Source organism: Microcaecilia unicolor, chromosome 4, assembly GCF_901765095.1.
Source record: "Microcaecilia unicolor chromosome 4, aMicUni1.1, whole genome shotgun sequence".
NCBI classification, from domain to species: Eukaryota; Metazoa; Chordata; class Amphibia; order Gymnophiona; family Siphonopidae; genus Microcaecilia; species Microcaecilia unicolor.
The window spans coordinates 87,522,181-87,545,072 of NC_044034.1; the positions used below are offsets into that span (position 1 = coordinate 87,522,181).

The 22,892-nt window shown below is 45.6% G+C and overlaps 1 protein-coding gene across 1 annotated transcript in view; it reads left to right on the plus strand.

The window, feature by feature from the left end:
* COG6 (component of oligomeric golgi complex 6) overlaps positions 1–22,892 on the plus strand; it is a 217,686-nt gene that overhangs the window by 147,308 nt on the left and 47,486 nt on the right. Inside the window, exon 13 of the mRNA XM_030200417.1 lies at positions 8,539–8,656. Coding sequence (XP_030056277.1) covers positions 8,539–8,656 — 118 coding nt within the window. The remainder of the gene's footprint in view (positions 1–8,538; positions 8,657–22,892) is intronic.

Here is a 22,892-nt window from a genome sequence, read left to right on the forward strand (position 1 = left end):
CAGGCATGCTGCGTCCCTCCTCCAACGAAAGGTAGGGGGCCGGGAGGGGGGTTGTCACCCACCACGGACCACCAGGGATTGAAAGAATGCTGGGGGGCAGGAGTTGGGGTGGGCTGGAGGTCCACCGGACCTCCAGCACCCCCCACCCCCCATCGCTGGGTGGCAGGGTGGGAGAGGGTTTGGTTTGGCCAGCGGCCATGACGTTTTGGGGGGGGGGGGGCTGGAGACCCTCCGGATCTCCAGCCCTCCTTGAACATGGAAGGGGTTGAATCATCGGGGGGACCGGAGGTCCACCGGACCTCCAGCCCCCCCCCATCGCTGGGTGGGAGGGTGGAAGAGTGTGTAGCCGGCGACGGCAATGACATTTTGTGGGGGTTTGGGGGAGGGGGGCTGGAGACCCACTGGACCTCCAGCCCCCTGTTCGCGTTCGCTTTTGGGGGGGAACGGGTGCCTGCCAGCATGCAACTGCATGCTGGACAGGGCTCACCATTCCTCCCCAATAATCCGCAAAGTCTAACGCCAGCTCGGAGCTGGCATTGATTTTGCTGCGGCCAGCGACCCAATCTTTGGCACGCTGGCCACTGATCGTTGGGGATGAATGCGTTAAGCGCTGATTAGCATGCATTTGCAAGCTAATTGTACTGAGAGCCCTGTTTAGCATGCATTTGCATGCTACTTGCGCTAAGAGCCCTCGAGTGCATTGTTTCAGGTGCTCGAAGGCTCTGATCATGGGTCGGCTGCAAACACCGGCGCTAGTATGGCGTTAACAGCCTCTAGCGCCGGAGTTTGCTTTTGATCATGAGGGCCTTAATGCATAGAGAAGCTTGGGTGTTAGCTTCTGTGTTGAAGCTAAACACAAGTAAAATCAAGGTTCTTTCACTAATCATACAGATTGTTTACCAGAGTCAATTCAGATTGGACAAAGTGAGAAATTGACAGTGGAGAAATCTTTCAGAGATGCTAGAAATTATTAGGAACGGGATGGTGAATAAAACCGAAAATACTCTTAATGCCTCTGAATCGCTCCATGGTGCGACCGCACCTTTCGTTCAGTTCTGGTCGCCATAGAAAAGGTTCAAAGAAAAGCGACCAAAATGATAAAGGAGATATAGCTCCTCTTTTATGAGGAAAGGCTAAAGAGGTTAGGGCTGTTCAGCTTGGAAAAAAAGACGGATGAGGGGAGATATGATTGAGGTCTACAAAATCCTGAGTGGTGTAGAACGAGTAGAAGTAAATCGATTTTTTACTTGTTCCAAAAGTACAGACTAAGGGGCACTCAAGAAAGTTATATGGAAATAATTTTAAAACAAATAGGAAGAAACATTTTTTCATTCAACAAGTAGTTAAGCTCTGGAACTCGAGGATGTGGTAACAGCGGTTAGGGAAAGCAACTGTTTGCCCTGGGATTTGTAGCTTGGAATGTTGCCACGATTTGGGTTTCTGCCATGTTCTTGTGATTTGGCTTGGCCACTGTTGGGAACAGGATACTGGGCTAGATGGACCATTGGTCTGACCCAGTATGGCTACTCTTATGTTCTTATGTTTTGAAATATAGATTAATAGTTTATTTAGGAAAATCTTTTTGAGATTGAAACAACTATGAACTATTCAGTCTTATTTTCATGAATATCACTTCAGGCTGTTGGTTCAGAGTCTCATTTTTGCCCAGTTGGATTATTGCAATGTGCTGTATTTGAGTGTATCAGTAAAATTGAGGAATCATCTGCAACTGTTACAGAATATGGCAGCTCAAATGATTTTTGGAGTGAATAAGTTTGATTACGTTTTCCACTCCTGAGGGAACTACGTTGGTTTCCGTTGCAGGCACGATTATTTTTAAAATCTTGTATTAATTTTAAGATATGGTTTGGTTTGACATCATTGCAGGGTTGTTCCTTTGGTATCCTATTCCTCTAGATTGAGCTCTATCTAATTGGTCCTTAATTGAAGTGAGATAGAATTCTGCAAAACTTTTTAGAATCTTTCGTATTAGGCTGTCCAAGTTTGGAATAAGTTACCATCTAGTTTTAAAACTCAATCATCTTATGTGCTGTTTTGGAAGTATTTGAAAACTTTTCTTTTTAAGAATTATGTGCCCCTAGATGTTTAAATAGACATGATTTTGTATCTATCTATCAGTTTTATTAAGTGTATATATACATTAAGATATCTTTGTATCTATTTTTTAATTTTATTAAGTGTATGTAATCTAATATAATAAAACGCACCGTGAACGTTCTAATGAGGACAACGTTCTGAAGTCACTAAAAAACACTCCCTGAAGGGTTCGTGGGGTTCGTGGCATTCGTGGTGTGAAGCCACCCAGCCGTCTCTGCCCCGCCCTCGCGTCAAACGTCATGACGTCGAGGGCGGGGAAAACACACGGATCGCGAGGGCAGAAAAAAAAACAAACGGATCGCACCCACGCACGGTGCGTTTTACTATATTACATTTACCTCTGTGGTGGCGGTTCCGGCAGCGCAGCGTCAGGGAAGGAGGCGGCGCTCCCGACGTCTAGCCTTCCCTTCGCTGTGTTCCGCCTTCTTCTGACGTCAATGATGACGTCAGAAGAAGGCGGAACACAGCGAAGGGAAGGCTAGACGTCGGGAGCGCCGCCTCCTTCCCTGACGCTGCGCTGCCGGAACCGCCACCACGGAGGTAAATAAAAAAAAAGAAAAAAAAAAAAGAAAAGGGATGTTGGGGGGATAGAAGAGGGTGGGCAGCAAAGTTGAACACTGGGAGCAGGAGGGCAGGGGAAAAAACGACAGCATGGATGCGAAGAGGAGGGGGGGGGGGAAGAAGAGGGCGGGCCAGGCTGGGACATGGGACAGAGAGGAGCATGGATGCGAGGAGGGGTCATGGAAGGAAGAGAGGGGAATTACATGAAAAGGAAGAATGGAGGGGGCAGGGGACAGAGGAGCATGGATGGGCATAGATTGGGAGGGCAGAGCTCAGGGAGAGAGGGAAATTGCTGGAAAGGGAAAAATGGAGGGGCCAGGTGACAGAGGAGCATGGATGGACATGGATTGGAAGGGCAGGACTCAGGGAGAGGGAATTGCTGGGTAGGGATGAATGGAGGGGACAGATGGGCATGGATGGATATGGATTGCAGGACAGGCCTCAGGCAGAGAGGGGAAATGCTGGATAGGGGAAAAATGGAGGGGCCAGGTGACAGAGGAGCATGGATGGACATGGATTGGAAGGGCAGGACTCAGGGAGAGGGGAATTGCTGGATAGGGATGAATGGAGGGGACAGATGGGCATGGATGGATATGGATTGCAGGACAGGCCTCAGGCAGAGAGGGGAAATGCTGGATAGGGAAAAATGGAGGGGCCAGGTGACAGAGGAGCATGGATGGACATGGATTGGAAGGGCAGGACTCAGGGAGAGGGGAATTGCTGGATAGGGATGAATGGAGGGGACAGATGGGCATGGATGGATATGGATTGCAGGACAGGCCTCAGGCAGAGAGGGGAAATGCTGGATAGGGAAAAATGGAGGGGCCAGGTGACAGAGGAGCATGGATGGACATGGATTGGAAGGGCAGGACTCAGGGAGAGGGGAAATGCTGGATAGGGATGAATGGAGGGGGCAGGTGACAGAGAAACATGGATGGCCATGGATTGGGAGGGCAGGGCTCAGGGAGATAGGGGAATTGCTGGAAAAGGATGAATGGAGGGGGCAGGGGACAGATGGCCATGGATTGGGAGGGCACGGCTCACACTCTCTCTCTCATATACAATGTCTTTCTGACTCTCCCTCTCACACACTCTGTCTCACACTGTATCACATTCACTCTCTATGTGCCACACAGTCACTCACACACTCGCTTGGTCTCATACACTCACTCTCACAGAGAATCTGTGTCTCACACACACTCTCTCTCTCGCCCACACACACACACTCTCTCTCACACTGTGTCTCACATACACACTTGCACACACTCTCATTCTCACACACACACTCTCTCACAAACACACTCACACCCAGACTCACTCTCTCTCTCACACACTCACACTTTCACTCTGACTCTCAAACAGTCACTCTCACATACACTCTCCCAAACATACACACTCCAAGGAAAACCTTGCTAGCGCCCGTTTCATTTGTGTCAGAAACGGGCCTTTTTTACTAGTACATTAAGATTTTTAAAGTTGTAAGCCGTTTTGGACCCTTTTAGGGAATTAGCAGGTTAGAAGTGTCATTTTAGATTAGATTGGAGCAGCAGCGTAGCCAGACCTGCCATTTTGGCGGGCCCCGCATTAACCTGGGTGGGCTGTTCCCAACCCCACCCCTACACAGTAATTTTAAAATATTCCCTCCCCCCCGGCATTTTCTTCTGTCTCCCTCGGCCTACCTTGGCAGCGCTTTCTCCCTTCGCCCTCCCTCTCTTCTGACGGCTCTCCCCGTCCGCGTGGTCTGTTTATTTTTAGTCCTTGAAGCGCCGTTCTCCCTCCAGCACCGCACCGGCGATTCCGATAGCCTTTTGCCAGCGTGCATCGTCGAGGGCGGGGCTTCTCCTTAGGCGCATCCCACCTCAGGACGCGCCTGAGAGGCCCCGTCCCCGACGACGCACGCTGGCAAAAGGCTATCGGAATCGCCGGTGCGGTGCTGGAGGGAGAATGGCGCTTCAAGGACTAAAAATAAACAGACCACGCAGACGGGGAGAGCCGTCAGAAGAGAGGGAGGGGATGGCGAAGGGAGAAAGCGCTGCCAAGGTAGGCCGAGGGAGACAGAAGAAAATGCCGGGGGGGGAGGGAATATTTTAAAATTACTGTGTAGGGGTGGGGTTGGGAACAGCCCACCCAGGTTAATGTGGGGCCCGCCCAAAATGGCAGGTCTGGCTACGCTGCTGCTCCAATTAAGTACTATTTAGCACCAATTAACTAATTATGCTACTAATTAATTATGTTAGCTTGAACAGGGAAACCAGGGAGCCAGAGCGCCCTCTTGTGGCAGCTCCAAGACAGGGCACTACCTGCCTCCTAAGCTTCTCCTATCCCCCCATCCTGCTCACTAAATTACAGAGAATACTCTAAGAATAAACTCAATTAGAAAAACATACCTTTTGCAATTGTTTATGAAATATAGGCTTCAACTTATATTATTATTGTGATATGAGCCCTTTCCTTTATGTCTGAACCACAAAACTAATGGGGGAATTTTAAGCTGTTACCTTTAGTAAGATTTTCAGAGGAAACTATCCAGCTAGTTTATCATTTGAAAAGTTTCCTGTGTGGGGAAGGGAGATACATTAAGGTTGATAGGGAATAAAATGTCAGTTAACAACGTTGTTGGACTGCTGGTTTAATCAAGGATTGACAATGAATGTTTTATAATTGACAGAGTGTAACCTGCACGGAGTGGCAGACTGACTATATGGGTCTTTATTTGCCATCAAATACAGTGCAATCTGCTTAAGTGCAAGGGTCTGGGACCAAAGAAATACATGCAGTTAACCAGAGCGTGCACTTAACCATTGTGACCCAAAGAAGCTTGACATCTGATAAACATATGTACAGTACTGTTTATTATATGTACAGTATACAGTCTCCATTAACTGACGTTAGGCTTACTTGAAGTAATCAGTCATAGTCCTCTGTACACTCTTGTGTCTGTGAGTTCCATAGACTACGTCTGCCAGACGGTAAAAACTGTCATAGCACTGACATCCATTGGCCTCCAGATAGGCCCGTACGGTGTTGAGACTCTCCAGCACTCTTGCAAAAGTGACAGGAGGTTGTTGAATTTCGTCAGCATGTGCCTCGCTGCTCATTTCATCATCTGTTTCATCATCAGTCGTTGCCTGCGTGTAGGTGCATATCTGGACATCAGTGCTGTCGTCAGCTGTTTGTAGATCTTAATCAACAGCTATATGGTGATGAAACTTCTCTTCAGTAACACCGGCTGGGATTTCAATAGCCTGTTCATCTGACGCGTTTGCTACAGCTACATCTGTTTCGTCCCTCTCCACATCCCTAACAAAGCTCGCCCGCTTGTATCAGTTCACAATGGTTGCCTGTGTAACATGATTCCAGGCTTTTTTTCTGCATATGTAGGGAATTCAACAGTGATAGATTACGAGCCAGTTCAACAGCACGTTTATCCTTGCCAGTCTGGTCATCCATAATGCTCATCAGACGACGTAGCACAAGATAATGTTTTTTTGAAATTGGCTATTATGTCCTGATCCATAGGTTGGATCAGAGAAGTAGTGTTTGGTGGCAGGAAGACCACCTTGACGTTAGACAGCCTGACATCATCACTGTGTGCAGCACAATTATCACAAAGCAACAAAATCTGACGCTTTTGTGCCGCATTCTATCAAACTTCTTTAGCCACTGCTTCCAAATTTCCCCAGTCATCCATGAATTTGCGTTAGCCTCGTATGACACAGGAAGTCGCTTAACATTCTTGAAGCAACGGGGCTGTTTGCTCTTTCCAATGACGAGTGGTTCCAACTTCTCACTCCCATCCATATTGCAGCAAAGGAGGATAGTCAGTCGGTCCTTCAACGTTTTACTTCCTGTAGTTTTGGCTTGTTTGAATGCAAGTGTTCCATCAGGAATCGCTCGCCAGTAGAGACCTTTTTCATTAGCATTGAAAATGTCACGAGTTGCAAACTCGTTCACGATGGTAGGAAGAACTGAAACAACCCAATTTTCAGCACCTAAGTCATCAGCGTCTTTGTTTTTCACCATGCTGTTTCTTGAATTTTATGTTGTTCCTCTCCTTCCATCTTTCCAACCAACAAACAGTGGCTTTGAATTCAGTTAGTCCAAGACTTTCAGCTAGCTGATTAGCTTTCTCCATAAGCAGTGGACCACTGACAGGAAACTGTCTGCTCCTAACTTGAGAAAACCACCGAAGAAGAGCATCTTCTACATCCTCAAATTTTCCTGCCCGTTTCCATTGTGGATTTGTATTGTTTTGCCAGTCTTCCAGAAGCTGGTCTTTCTGCTTCAGGATACGTGAAATTTGACTGGGATTGACACCATATTCTTTAGCAATAGATGCTTGACTTTGTTTGTTTTCTAATTTTTTAAGAACTTCTATTCGTTCAGCCAGTGTTAAAGTCTTACAGTTGCGCGACGACGACTCCAATGTACACTCTAACAACATTCTTTTGCTTATTCTGCCTGTGGCAGTTAACCAACGAGATTTTAAATTTATCGCCCCTTTGGCACCAATCGGCTTCCATATTCCATGCATGTGCTTATGCGGAGTCTTTTCTGCAGAGGAGCGGTCTTAACCCATGCATATAAGCGAATCTTGCACTTATCAGTGGTGCGCTAAACCGAAGTTTGTCCCTATGGAAATTGATGGTGCCAAAAACGGGAACGAAGTATGGCATGCAGTTAAACAGAGCATGCACTTATCCGACGTGCACTTAAATGGAGTGCACTGTACTATGATACTATGTTTCTAATCAAATTTTGATTAATTTAATTTATGTCTGCTATTTACAGGGTTGAGCATCTAAACTTAGCCAGTTAGTTCTGAAAAGCAACATTGAGGGTGTAATTTTTAAGAGGTTGCCTAGCGTATGCTTCAGATATATGCATAGGTTATACATACTTCACCTGGGAAAGTTCGTATATATTTTCCCTTTGAATATTATCCTATGGGAAATACAATTGCATTTAGTGCTATTTAGTGTACACAGATTTCCCAACTCATTTTATATGCATACGCATATATTTTATAAAATATTCCACGGATTCTATATAGCGCACCTAAAGATCCGTGCCAGAATCTAAGCGTATTCTATAACAATGCACTTAACGTAATTGGCTTAACATGCTATTATAGCTCATAACAAGCAATAATGAGCCCTAATTGGCAATAATTAAAATTTACACACACAACTCGCTAAGTGTATTCTGTAATGCACTGCGCCTAACTTCTAATGTGCATGGGCAAAAAGGGGTGTGGTTGTGGGCATTCTGAAATTTACGCATTACTTATAGAATATGGCCCAGTGCGCCTAAATGTACGTGCTGCTTATAGAATACTCTTGGTTGGCACCGATTTCTGTGTTGAATTTTAGGCACCATATATAGAATCTCCCTCTATATGCCTCTCCCCAGCCCTATTCCACCTCTTGGTTCGGGTAAACTTACGTACAGCACATAAGTTTATGCGCATCTCAGGAGTACAATTTTCATGAAAGCTTATTTCTGCTTGTAAAAGACTTTTAAATCCACAGAAGTACCTTTAAAGTTTCCCCTCTAAGGCCACTCTTTATTAAAGCTTAGCTTGTGATTGTTCCTGATAATGTGATTGTCTGTTGCATAAAAACGTCATTATCGCATGCAAAGCATTAGTAAACAGGAACTTAATTGATTCAGTTGTAAGCCTGCTCCCAAATTGCCTCTGAACCACCTCTTTTGAACTTAAGTAGTTGAATTTGGCTACTCAGGAGGGAAGTCATTTGAAAAGTAGAATTTTAATCCACAGTCTTGAAGTTAGCCAGTTTAATTATTTAAGTGATTGTGTGTTAAAATTGACTTAATTGTCTGTGTTTGAATTTTCAGTGGAATCATAGGAAACAGTGCAACTACACTGTTAACAACAATTGAAGAAATGCATTTGTTAAGTAAAAAAATATTCTTCAATAGCCTGAACCTCCATGCAAGTAAACTAATGGACAAGGTATGTTTTTCAAAATAGAAACTCTCAAGATATTTAGGTAATATTTGATGGCTATTTGAAGTTGCCAGATTTCTCAGCCAAATTAAAGTTGTGCAGGTTTCAGTACTGGGCCATATCCAGCTACCATAGTGGTGATATCTGCAAGTTCAGCGTTGTACCTACATAACTTTTATGCAGGTCTAATTTTCCAGTAAGATATGTGGGCGCCGATATTGAATATCACTGGTCCTCGCATAACTCCCAACTCCGCCCAGATCCTGCCCTCAGATCATTTTAGGCACTGCCCAGATACACTGCAACAGTCAGAGAGCATATTCAGCAGTACTTTCCATATGAATGCTGCTGAATATCCTCTCCTGACCTATTCAGTGAGGGGGGAGGGGGGATGCAGTCTAGTTCTGATAGACAATCATGGATTATGTAGCACAACAAACACCCTTCTTTTGAGCAGCTTTACACATTTGGGATCTAGCAATATTAATAGTAGTGGAAAGGGAAGGAACATATCACCAAGAAAAAGTCCAAGGAATTTATTCACCACAACTTAATAAAACAACTAGTCAAACATGGCATGCAAAACTAGTAACAAATAAACGTATATATTAGTATAAATCATAATAATCAGTCAGGCATAAAAACATGCTAGTGTAAATGAAAGACAATTGAAAGTATATACATTTAAAATGTGATAACTCAAATAAAAATAAACACCACCAAAGCTAAATTATCAAAATAGTACATATGAATGTTGTTATAAAAATATAAATACAAAAACAAGCACTTAAATCTGAATCACAAACCAATAAAAGCCATAAATATATGTAGATATGTATTCAGGCAATAAAAAATGCTGGAGAAGAAAGCAAAGCCTACCCAAACGGTGTATTCAATCTGTGTCACCTACTTGACTAAATGTAAAAATAAAAAAGAACCTGTTAGTGAGATAACCAGTCAAAATAATTCAGACACTAGTATAAAAGGGAAAGGGAATGGGACTTGATATACTGCCTTTCTGTGTTTTTTTTTTTTGCAACTATATTCAAAGCAGTTTACGTATTATATACAGGTACTTATTTGTATCTGTGGCAATGGATGGTTAAGTGACTTGCCCAGAGTCACAAGGAGCTACAATGGGAATTGAACCCAGCTCCCCAGGATCAAATTCCACTGCACTAACCATTAGGCTAGTCCTCCACTTCTGAAACCATGAACTTATCAATTCTCTCTAGCAAAGGGGCAGCATAACAGCAGCCTGTTGTAGTGAATCTGCTGTTATAACTGATATGCAACTTTAACAGCTCACAGTTAAGATCAATGGTGAAGCTGTTTTGTTAAAGAGATTAATATCAAACTTATAATCCCTTACATGCTTCAGTAGCTCACTTAAAATCAGCTTCCTGTTTTCACTATTAAGGGTATTTCCATCCCAGACAGGTCTTCTACTAAAATTCTTGGTGTCATGATTGACAGTTCTTTATTCTTTCATGCTCACATCTCTAAGGTGGTTTCTTGTTTTTTCACTCTCGGGCAGATACACTCTAGCCATTCTTTCTTGGAACCTTCTTCATTGCATATTCTTTTGCATGCCCTAGTTTTATGTAAACTGGATTATTGCAACTCACTACTCGCTGGGCTTCCTAATACCCAAATACACAGACTTCAGCTGTTTCAGAACACTGCTGTTAAACTTATTTACAACAAGAAGAAATAGGATCATTTGACTGCATTTCTTATGGCTGAACATTGGTTTCCAGTTTCGTATAAGATCCCTTACAAACTTCTTGTCCTTGGCGGCTGTCTAACTTTTCTGGCTTCCCTTCTTACCCCATATTCAACTAGTAAGGTTATTTGCTCATCTAATCAGCACCTCTTATCTGTTTCTTCTTTTTGGCAGGTTCATTTGGATACCAACAGAACCTTATGTTTCAGTGTAGTAGTTCCTACCCTGTGGAATATGCTTCCTGTTTACCTTTGGCTTGAACCTTCCGTTCCTAAATTCAAATCACAATTGAAAGCATATTATTTCTCTCTGGCTTTCCCAAATGTGTCCCGAGAATAATTTCTTAGTTTCAACTTTGTTTTTTTTGGACCAGTTTTTTGGTGGCATGTGATCCCTCCCTTCTGTGTTTTCCTTTCCCACCTTTCCTGAAATTTGAATTGCACATTCCCCTCCCTTGTTTTTTATTTCTGTTTTTTTGTATATGTCAGTTTTTATTGTCAGCTTGGTTTTATTGCTATTGTTTTTGTTTTGTCAAGTTTCTCCTTCCCTTATATTTTAATTACTTCGTAAACTGCTTAATGTTTTGCTATATTTGTGGATTATCAAATAAATTGGATTTGGACTTGGACACACTTTTGCTATGCACTAGAGATTTGCATTTTTAATGCATATCAGTTCATTACCATGTCTTAAAAGAATCTAATAGGTGCTAAATCAGTTTAATGTGTATTAACCTACTAAGTAAAGCACATTAGAACATATAAAATGTATGAAATGAACCAAAAGGGCCTGAACATTTGGGGAAATGCCTAAACTGAAAAAGAACTGAAATTGTTTTGTTCTATGCACATTCTTATTATGGATATTGCCTTAATTTGTCCTCTGGAAAAGACAGTTTGGCTATTGTTCAGAGCTATTTAACTGGCCAAAAACAGCCGCTGGCTGGTTAAGTAACATTTCGGAGCCAGACTGCATGAGATAGTCGGCTATCTCTGCTGAATATTCGTAGTCAATGCCGAAAAGGTTGCAATTGAAGATCTAAGAAGTTACTACATTTTTAGGCCTGTCGTTTCTTTCTTTACAACATCCGTAAAATCCGCCCCTTTCTTTCCGAGCACTCTACCAAAACCCTCATCCACACCCTTGTCACCTCTCGTTTAGACTACTGCAATCTGCTTCTTGCTGGCCTCCCACTTAGTCACCTCTCCCCTCTCCAGTCAGTTCAAAACTCTGCTGCCCGTCTCATCTTCCGCCAGGGTCGCTTTACTCATACTACCCCTCTCCTCAAGACCCTTCACTGGCTCCCTATCCGTTTTCGCATCCTGTTCAAACTTCTTCTACTAACCTATAAATGTATTCACTCTGCTGCTCCCCAGTATCTCTCCACACTCGTCCTTCCCTACACCCCTTCCCGTGCACTCCGCTCCATGGATAAATCCTTCTTATCTGTTCCCTTCTCCACTACTGCCAACTCCAGACTTCGCGCCTTCTGTCTCGCTGCACCCTACGCCTGGAATAAACTTCCTGAGCCCCTACGTCTTGCCCCATCCTTGGCCACCTTTAAATCTAGACTGAAAGCCCACCTCTTTAACATTGCTTTTGACTCGTAACCACATGTAACCACTCGCCTCCACCTACCCTCCTCTCTTCCTTCCCGTTCACATTAATTGATTTGATTTGCTTACTTCATTTATTTTTTGTCTATTAGATTGTAAGCTCTTTGAGCAGGGACTGTCTTTCTTCTATGTTTGTGCAGCGCTGCGTATGCCTTGTAGCGCTATAGAAATGCTAAATAGTAGTAGTAGTAGTAGTAGCCTTATTAACAACTTTCTAAAATAAAAGCAGTAATGAACTGGAATAGTGTTCTAGCTGTAGCATGTGCCATATTCAAGTTTTTATTATTTTTTCAGTCTGTTAAAATCAGTAATTAACTAGTAATTATGCTTTAAAATTTGCAGAAAGATTGTGTGTTTAACTCTTCCATGTAGCAGTTGATTCAGGGGTGTCTAAACTTTTGCACACTGCTGTATTAAAGTAGATGGACTGCTAATTTAGAAATGCTTGGCACATCTACGTCAAAGAGAAGGATCAGTGCTTTTTAAAGAACCCTTTGGCTAGTGTTGACATGAACTGCGTGCAATTTGGAAGTGAAAACAGCCTTATACTCCAGTTTCAAATTAATGCCAAAATATCCCTGGACACGGCACATTTCACATCTGAGAACATCTTGTTCAGGGCACAATCAATACTAATAATAGTCCAAGAAGGACTTCATTCGCTACTGTAAACTGCCTTCAGCCGCAGCATTGATTGGTGTTGCTGAGCAGAAGCCCATTCTGAATATTCTTTTTTTCTGCTGAGGATTCAGATTTTCAAATAGGCCTTTGAAACTCATTCATTTGTGTTAAAGCTTTTGGTTCAAATAAGCCTCTCATTGCCAGAAACAAGAAGAGCTTACAACCACGGTAGTTGTTTTCTCCACCTAAAATACATTTTATCAAAAGTAAAATACTGTTTTACCTTTGTTTGAATAGAAATTTTTAGTTGTGGTAGTTTCTGCTTTGCTACAGCTGCAGTGCCATCCTTGTTTTTCAAAATATTGAGTTCATTGTGAGTTTGGTCTTAATTTCCCCTTGTTTCCTTTTGTCTTGATGTATATTATTTTGTATGTAAACTATGAAGCAAATTTTCAGACTCTCTGCAAGCTCATTTTCAAAGGGAAATTCCCGTGTGGACTTTTCCCTTTGGATATCCACAGCAGGCTAACCCCCCAGGAACTGTTGATTCTATGCAGTTTGAAGATGCAAAGTATATGGGTAAAAAGGTGGAAAGTGGGCACAGTTTCTGCACTTAGGGCTGTAAATGGTGCTGAAAAAAAATCAGCACTTAATTCTGTTCTGTAATGGACACTCGAGCACCCATTATAAAATAGTACTGAGACCCCTTATTTATCTTTGTGTGACAACCCTCCAGGGCAGGGTAATTCTATATTTCATATTTGGACCAGAAATGACATCCGCTATTTAGTTCATGTGGTCACAGAGGATAGCAGATTGAAGCCATTCCATGTTTTATGGCATGCCCATGGTCTTTCAGCTAATCATCAGATTGCCTGTTTTTAGCTCAGGCATTATATTTCATCTTTACTGTGGCAGGATCTTACTGAAGATGTGCAAGAAACTTTATCTGATGCATTTACATTGGGCTCTCAGATGCCAGTGTCCCTATGGTTCCATCACTGTTATTTAAAAGATACTAACACCTGATATTAATTATGCACTGCTGGCCCAGCTCTGGTTGACTTATCTTACTTCTGTTGTATCTGACGACCAGGTACAAGTGTTTATTCTCCACCTGCCTAAATTGTTGCACCACGAATCTTTGTATAAGTTTGCTCTTAGATTACATATCTCCCCTGCACAGAGCTTTTGTGGCAGGATTTAAGAACCAAGACATCTGTCTTAAATGTGCAGCACCATCAGCTACACTGGGTCATACGTTTTGGCACTGTAGGGGGTGGTGCAGTCTTTCTGGAAGTTAATTTTGAGGGATATAGAACATAATTGGTATTGTACAGTGCATTATGACCCACTAATTCTCTTTGGTATTTACTCCACTGCGAACCTTACTCTGCCAGGCTTTAAACATTTTTTTTCTATGAGGCTATCTTTTTTGGTCTAAAGACTATTTTGATCAGTTGGTTGCGGTCTTTAAGACCACTATACCGCTGGTGGCATATGCAACTCCTAGTGCAAATACAGTTGGCCCACAGTTGCATCCACAGCTGGGACACACCGGTGTGCCGGCGTTTTCAGGAAACGTGGGAGCCTCTTTGGCAGACTTTGTCCTCCAGGGTGCATAGCTATTTGTTAAATCTCTAGCTGTAGTGTTTGTTACTTTATCATGATATGGTCTATGTGTGTGGAAAGGGGAGGGGGTAGGATGGGGTTCTTCGATGGTTATATGTTCTGAAAATGTTCTTGGCTTGTTTTTGTCTGTTCTTATGTTAATAAAAAGGTTTAACCATAAAATACCACTGAGTGCCGATGGCACCAAATTTGAGCGCCAGGACTTAACGCCTGTCGAAACCAGGTATAATTCCTGGCACCCAGTTTCCATAGTATTCTATAACTGCATGTAAATTTTAGGAATGCCCCTGATCCGCCTATGCACCTCCTATGGCCATATCCCCTTTTGGGTTGTGTTCTCTGGAATTTGGGCGCACGTTGTTATAGAATAGCACATAGCAAGATATGAGTGCAAATTCAAATTGGTGCCAGTTAGTGCCAATTAGCATCCAATTGTTGGCACTAATTGGCTTATTAACCAGTTCAGTTGGGTGCGCATCTTGGATCAGCACCGTATATAGAATCCAGGGATTAGTGTTTGGACCTGCCCCCTAAGGTGCTCCTTTCTCCCATATGGAAAGTATATGTGCAGTTGGCAGCATGAATACTTTACTTGCAGTTTTTAAAGGGAGTCTTCTCTGTTAGTATATACTTATTTACCCATGGAAAATCCTTTTGATAATTATCTCCTAAGTGCTGTTGTACTGTTTCTTATTGTGCGATTATCACCGTGTATATATCTGGTGTGTTTCTGGCAGTCCCTAACATGAATTCAGAGGTATTGGTGATGTATGAGATAGGTCACCATATGCATGCCTGCCTCTAGATTAATACTGAGCCTGTGTGGCGACATTTATTTAATAAGAGACTTTGCAGAAGCACATTTTACCTTACTATGAAACACCTGGAAGCAGTATTTATTTTTTGTTATTAAAACTTGATGACCTACAAATCTCAGAAAGCATCAGTGTGGGTTGCAATAAAAAATATAAATAAAAATGCAAAGTAAAACATGTATATGCCTATTTTTTCTTTTCCATGATCCTCCAGCATTCAGCAACTGTCCATTTCCCATCCCAGCCTGTCCTTATCTTCCTGTGCACTTCCCTTGAGGTCAAGCGATGACAACAACAGCCCATAACTAAAGTATAATTACAAGCCATGTGATATTCATCCAGTGGCAGTTAGTCTTTGTTTAAAAGCTTACTGTCGCTTGCTAGATTAACCCCCGATATTCAGTCTCGGGCCACATCCGTGCACCAACACTAAATATTGGGAGATAAATGTGATGGGGTTGGCTGCCAGAGCCTATGCGAGTCCCAGCCGATATTCAGCCAGGGCCCACATAACAGTTATGCAGCCCCGGAAGAATATCGACTGAGACCCGCATAACTCTCTTGCCTTTAAAGCCCCCTGATCCCCTCCCAGGTCTCCAAAATAGCCCCCTCCCTCCAGCTGACAGATATCAAAGGCCCTCCCCTTCCCCAAATGAGCCCCCCCCCAGGTCTACCTGATGTCCCTGGTGCATGGGGTTGTTTGGGGCAGGAGCAGATCCCCCTTGTGGCTGCCCTTTGCTTTGCGCCTGCTCCAATGACCCCCACAGACCATCAGGGACATCAGGTAGGCCTAGAGAAAGGACCTTAGCAAGGCCTCAAGAAGAGTGGGGGTGGGGTGAAGGAGAGGGCTTTTGATGCCTGTGGGCTGGGGGGAGGGCTAGAAGGGAGGGATGGGCTAATTTGGAAGCCTGGGAGAGGATTAGGGGGGCTTTAAAGGTAAAAGAGAGTTATTTGGGTTCTGGCTGATGTTCAGTACTGGTGCCCACAGCTTTTGAGCTGTCCTAAATTAACTCACTTAGCTATGTGGGTCCCCGCACTGAACATAGTTGGCACCCACAGAACCCTTGTCTCCTCCCTAACGCTGCCTCCATACCACCCCTGATCTGCCCACTTTTTCAGGGGCCTGTCAGAGGTAATATTCAGCTTTAGTGCTGCTGAATATCGGGGTAAAGTGATTTAAGTGAGCAGGAGATTATGATGCCTTTCTAAATTGCTTTGAATATCAGCCGGTAGGTTTACGTCTTCATCCATGTTTTTAAAAATGAACAAAATATCAAACTTATTTCTACAAATCAAATGATCGATAATTGGTTGCTTGTGGGTTTTTTTTGTCCAGTAAGTCATTCATTTTATATAGTTAGGAATAAACCTATGGATTCACTCACACCACACACTAGAGGAAGATGAGTCAGGTAATGTGAGTACCTGGATGCAACTTCACTTCCAATCATCTACCCAAAAAATGGAAAGATGGGATAAGAAATTTCAACCCACACGGTCCCTTCCTACCAAACTGCTCTGCCTACAAACTTTCAATTCTTCTCAACTCCTCACCGATAATGATAAGCAAGATTTACTCAGCTAACATCTTAACATGCTTGTAGAGATATTTAAAAAATACTGTTGGTGATATTTCTTGTTACAGTATGGGGCTCATTTTCAAAGCACAAAGACTTACAGAGTTCCATAGTAACATATGTAACTTTGTAAGTCTATGTGCTTTGAAAATGAGCCTCTATAGGTCACTAAGTGCATATCAGACTGCTGAAGCCACACCAAGAGATTTTGTTAGAAGCACAATTTATTTTTCTACGAAACACCTGGGCATTGTCATTTGTATTAGCTTTTATTAATATGAAAAAAGGAGGCACAGGAAAAGATTCTTCCATGGGCTAACCTGGAATTGTGCACAAGGTATAGAAGTTTCAGATTTCAAGTTTTATTTGATATACTGCAAAGGAAAACCATATGTCTAAGTGGTTTGCAAAGTAAAATGTGAAAGTGAGTGACATGAAGTAAAACAAGAGTCAAACATGATGAAAACACAAAGAAAAGAACATGAGGCAGGATTACAATTTAAACAAAACAGGAGCCTAGGAGGAAGGAAGAGGATACAAGACATCATGCTGCCACCGGCAAATGAAGAGCAGGCTAAAAGGGAAGGAGAGAAGACTTATGCCTGTGGAATGACCTTGGAAAAAAGATAGGCTTTATGGAACGAATTAAGTTTATTAAAAGAAGGCTCTGTTTTAATATGTAGAGGAAGGTTGTTCCAGAAGATTGGGGTGGGGCAAATATACTGAAACAAGTGTGTCCAGTAGAGTGTCTGGTAGAATCAGGGTGGATCTGATGATGGGAAGGAACAGTCAAAAGATAATACTGAGAGGAAAAAAGAATTCATTGTGGAGAGTATAGGATGAGGAGGCTGGAAAGAAAGAACGGCAAACCAGAATAGAAGACCTGGGGAGCAACAACAAAAATCTTAAGGGGAATCTTATAAACAACTGGATATAAAAGTAGGGAGACATGTTCATACCATACAGTATGTTTTTAGCTGTGTTTTGCATTAGTTGGAGTCGGCTGAGCTATGTGAATTGTAGACCATGATATAATGAACTACAGTAATCCAAATGAGAAATAATAAGGGCAAGAAGGAGAATCTGAAGAGAGGGGAATTCGAGAATAGAGTGGATAAGTGAAATAACATCTAGTGACAGTATTGGAAATTTTGGGTTGTGGAGCATGAGCACATGGTCAAATATGACCCCAAGTCACTCTGAGGGGACGTTGTATTCCATGAATGCTGGGTGCAGGGGGAATAATAGCTGATGTACGTGAGGGAAAGATATTTGCATTAGATTTCATTATATTGAGTTTCATTTCATTTACATATAACCAATCAGCAACTTAGAAGAGATATAGAAAATATAGTAGCTGTAGCATGGGAGGAATGTGGATCGAGAGGAGCAAGAATGTGAATATTGTTAGCACAGATTTAAAACAAAGTATGAAACCAAGTAATTCAATAAGTAATGCAAGTGATGTTAAAAAATGTTGAAAAGCATCATTCCCATGATGGATCTCCAAGGGACACCAGAAGAGAAGGACTTGGGTGAAGAGGATTTCTGAGACCAGTGGATCAAAAATGACCTTGTTAGGTAAGATTTAAACCAAGGAAGAGCAGTTACAGAAAGATGCAAGGCTGATGAACCCCATAAAATGCAGCAGATAAGTCAAGGAAGATAAGGAGTACATTTCTAACGTAGTTTTCTCCGAGGACAAGCAGGCTGCTTGTTCTCACTGATGGGCGACGTCCACGGCAGCCCCTCCAATCGGAAACTTCACTAGCAAAGGCCTTTGCTAGTCCTCGCGCGCCCATGCGCGGCCATCCTCCCGCCCAAACCGGCTCGTGTTCGTCAGTCTTCTTTTGTCCGCGCTCGGTACGGTCGTGTTTTCGCCGTGTCGCGCCCCGGAAAGTCGACCTTGCGCGTCGTTCTTACTTCGTGTTAAAAAAAAAAAAAAAAAAACTCTGTCTGGAAGGAGACCCTCTGGTCTTTTTCCTTCCTACATTTCCAGTTTTTCGCCCCGGTAAGTTTTCTTTCGTCGTCGGGGTAGGCCGCTTTTAGGTCTCGGGTCGAAGTTTTCTTCCCCTTGTTTTTGTGGTGCCTTTTCCGCCATTTCGACTTTTGATCTCGCCGGCGTGATTTTTCCGCCCATGACATCGAAGTCTCCCAGCGGCTTCAAGAAGTGCACCCAGTGCGCCCGGGTCATCTCGCTCACTGATAGGCACGGGTCGTGTCTTCAGTGCTTAGGGGCTGGGCACCGCCCACAGGCCTGTAGTCTGTGTTCCCTTTTACAAAAGCGGACTCAGGTAGCGAGATTGGCCCAGTGGAACGTTTTGTTCTCGGGCTCTTCGTCGGCATCGGCACCGGGAGGATCCAGTGCATCGATGTCGTCAGCGCCCGGACCTTCATCTTCGCCCCTGACTGCATCGAGTGTATCGAGGCATCGACCCTCTGCATCGGGGCGACATCGGAGGGCCGCGTCGGCGTCGGTGACATCGAGACCTCCTCTTTTGCTGATGTCGTCGGACGGTGGTGCTTCGTCTGGAGCGCAGGTGAGGGCTGTCCATTGCCCTGCTGGTGGCGGTGAGCCTTCGGGTGGGTCTCCTGCCCTGAGGGCTCCCGCGGTACAGCCCCCCCGAGACCGACCTCCTTCGGCCTCGGCCCCGAGGAAGCGACGACTGGATTCGACGTCCTCCTCGTCGGTGCCGGGAAGCTCCGGTGATATGCTTCGCTCCAAGAAATCGAAGAAGCATCGTCACCGGTCTCCTTCCCGTGTCGGCACCGAGAGCTCTGGGTCGCCGAGGGAGTCGGCACCCAGTAGGTATCGGCACCGAGAGGACCGCTCACCCTCTGTTCAGGAGGTGTCGATGCGCTCCACTCTGGACAGCCCGGAACAGCCTCCACGCCCGGAACAGGTTTTGACATCGACTCCTGCATCGACATCGATGTCTTTCTCCACAGCTGCTCTGCACAAGAGCCTCCGGGCCGTTCTCCCAGAGATCCTGGGGGAGCTGTTGCGCCCTACCCCTCCGGTACCGGGGGTGCTTGCGCTACCGGTACCGTCGAGCGAGGCGCCGGCTGGTCCCATGCCCGAGGTGAGGCCTTCCGCATCGGTACCGCGTGCGGCACCGACTGCGGTCGCCTCCCAGGAAGGCTCCCCGACTACGTCGGCGGAGGGAGCTTCGCCGAAGCGGGCGGGAGAGTCTACCTCTCGACGCTCCCATCATGGACGTGGCTCCACGGAGTCGAGTCGGGCACGGTTGCAGACACAGGTCCGTGAACTTGTGTCTGACACCGAGGGTGAGGCCTCGTGGGAAGACGAAGGAGACATCAGATATTTCTCTGACGAGGAGTCTGAGGGTCTTCCTTCCAATCCCACTCCCTCTCCTGAAAGACAGCTTTCTCCTCCCGAGAGTCTGTCTTTCGCTTCCTTTGTCCGGGAGATGTCTACGGCCATCCCCTTCCCGGTGGTTGTGGAGGACGAGCCCAGGGCTGAGATGTTTGAGCTCCTGGACTATCCTTCTCCACCTAAGGAAGCGTCCACAGTACCCATGCATCATGTCCTAAAAAAGACATTGCTGGCGAACTGGACCAAGCCTCTAACTAACCCCCACATTCCCAAGAAGATCGAGTCCCAGTACCGGATCCATGGGGACCCAGAGCTGATGCGCACTCAGTTGCCTCACGACTCTGGAGTTGTGGATTTGGCCCTAAAGAAGGCCAAGAGTTCTAGGGAGCATGCTTCGGCGCCCCCGGGCAAGGATTCTAGAACCTTGGACTCCTTTGGGAGGAAGGCCTACCATTCTTCTATGCTCGTGGCCAAAATTCAGTCTTACCAGCTCTACACGAGCATACACACGCGGAACAATGTGCGGCAGTTGGCGGGCTTGGTGGATGCGCTCCCCCCTGAGCAAGCCAAGCCATTTCAGGAGGTGGTCAGGCAGCTGAAGGCGTGCAGAAAATTCCTGGCCAGAGGGGTGTATGACACCTTTGATGTTGCGTCCAGGGCCGCTGCTCAAGGTGTGGTGATGCGCAGACTCTCATGGCTGCGTGCCTCCGACCTGGAGAATAGAATCCAGCAGCGGATTGCGGACTCGCCTTGCCGTGCGGATAACATTTTTGGAGAAAAAGTCGAGCAGGTGGTAGAGCAGCTCCACCAGCGGGACACCGCAGTCGACAAGTTCTCCCGCCGGCAGCCTTCAGCCTCTACCTCTACAGGTAGAAGATTTTTCGGGGGAAGGAAGACTGTTCCCTACTCTTCTGGCAAGCGAACGTACAATCCTCCTTCTCGACAGCCTGCGGCCCAGGCTAAGCCCCAGCGCGCTCACTCTCGTCAGCAGCGTGCGCCTCAGCAAGGCCCCTCGGCTCCCCAGCAAAAGCAAGGGGCGAGCTTTTGAGTGGCTCCAGCAGAGCATAGCCGACATCCAAGTGTCAGTGCCGGGCGACCTGCCAGTCGGAGGGAGGTTGAAAGCTTTTCACCAAAGGTGGCCTCTCATAACCTCCGATCAGTGGGTTCTCCAAATAGTCCGGCAAGGATACACCCTCAATTTGGCCTCAAAACCTCCAAATTGTCCACCGGGAGCTCAGTCTTACAGCTTCCAGCACAAGCAGGTACTTGCAGAGGAACTCTCCGCCCTTCTCAGCGCCAATGCGGTCGAGCCCGTGCCATCCGGGCAAGAAGGGCTGGGATTCTATTCCAGGTACTTCCTTGTGGAAAAGAAAACAGGGGGGATGCGTCCCATCCTAGACCTAAGGGCCCTGAACAAACATCTGGTCAAAGAAAAGTTCAGGATGCTTTCCCTGGGCACCCTTCTTCCCATGATTCAGGAAAACGATTGGCTATGCTCTCTGGACTTGAAGGACGCCTACACTCACATCCCGATACTGCCAGCTCACAGACAGTATCTGCGATTTCAGCTGGGCACACGTCACTTCCAGTACTGTGTGCTACCCTTTGGGCTCGCCTCTGCGCCCAGAGTGTTCACAAAGTGCTTGGCTGTAGTAGCAGCGGCACTTCGCAGGCTGGGGGTGCACGTGTTCCCATATCTCGACGATTGGCTGGTGAAGAACACATCCGAGGCAGGAGCCCTGCAGTCCATGCAGATGACTATTCGCCTCCTGGAGCTACTGGGGTTTGTGATAAATTATCCAAAGTCCCATCTTCTTCCAGTGCAGAAACTCGAATTCATAGGAGCTCTGCTGGATTCTCGGACGGCTCGCTCCTATCTCCCAGAGGCGAGAGCCAACAACTTGTTGTCCCTCGTCTCCCGGGTGCGAGCGTCCCAGCAGATCACAGCTCGGCAGATGTTGAGGTTGCTGGGCCACATGGCCTCCACAGTCCATGTGACTCCCATGGCCCGCCTTCACATGAGATCTGCTCAATGGACCCTAGCTTCCCAGTGGTTTCAGGCTGCTGGGGATCTAGAAGACGTGATCCACCTGTCCACGAGTTTTCTCAAATCCCTGTACTGGTGGATGATTTGGTCCAATCTGACTCTGGGACGTCCTTTCCAAATTCCTCAGCTGCAAAAAGTGCTGACCACGGATGCGTCTCTCCTGGGATGGGGAGCTCATGTCGATGGGCTTCACACCCAAGGAAGCTGGTCCCTCCAGGAATGCGATCTGCAGATCAATCTTCTGGAGTTACGAGCGATCTGGAACGCTCTGAAGGCTTTCAGAGATCGGCTGTCCCACCAAATTATCCAAATTCAGACAGACAACCAGGTTGCCATGTATTACGTCAACAAGCAGGGGGGCACCGGATCTCGCCCCCTGTGTCAGGAAGCCATCAGCATGTGGCTCTGGGCTCGCCGTCACGGCATGGTGCTTCAAGCCACATATCTGGCAGGCGTAAACAACAGTCTGGCCGACAGGTTGAGCAGGATTATGCAACCTCACGAGTGGTCGCTCAATTCCCGTGTAGTGCGGCAGATCTTCCAGGTGTGGGGCACCCCCTTGGTAGATCTCTTCGCATCTCGAGCCAACCACAAAGTCCCTCAGTTCTGTTCCAGGCTTCAGGCCCACGGCAGACTGGCATCGGATGCCTTCCTCCTGGACTGGGGGGAGGGTCTGCTGTATGCTTATCCTCCCATACCTCTGGTGGGGAGGACTTTGTTGAAACTCAAGCAAGACCGAGGCACCATGATTCTGATTGCTCCTTTTTGGCCGCGTCAGATCTGGTTCCCTCTTCTTCTGGAGTTGTCCTCCGAAGAACCGTGGAGATTGGAGTGTTTTCCGACCCTCATCACGCAGGACGAAGGGGCGCTT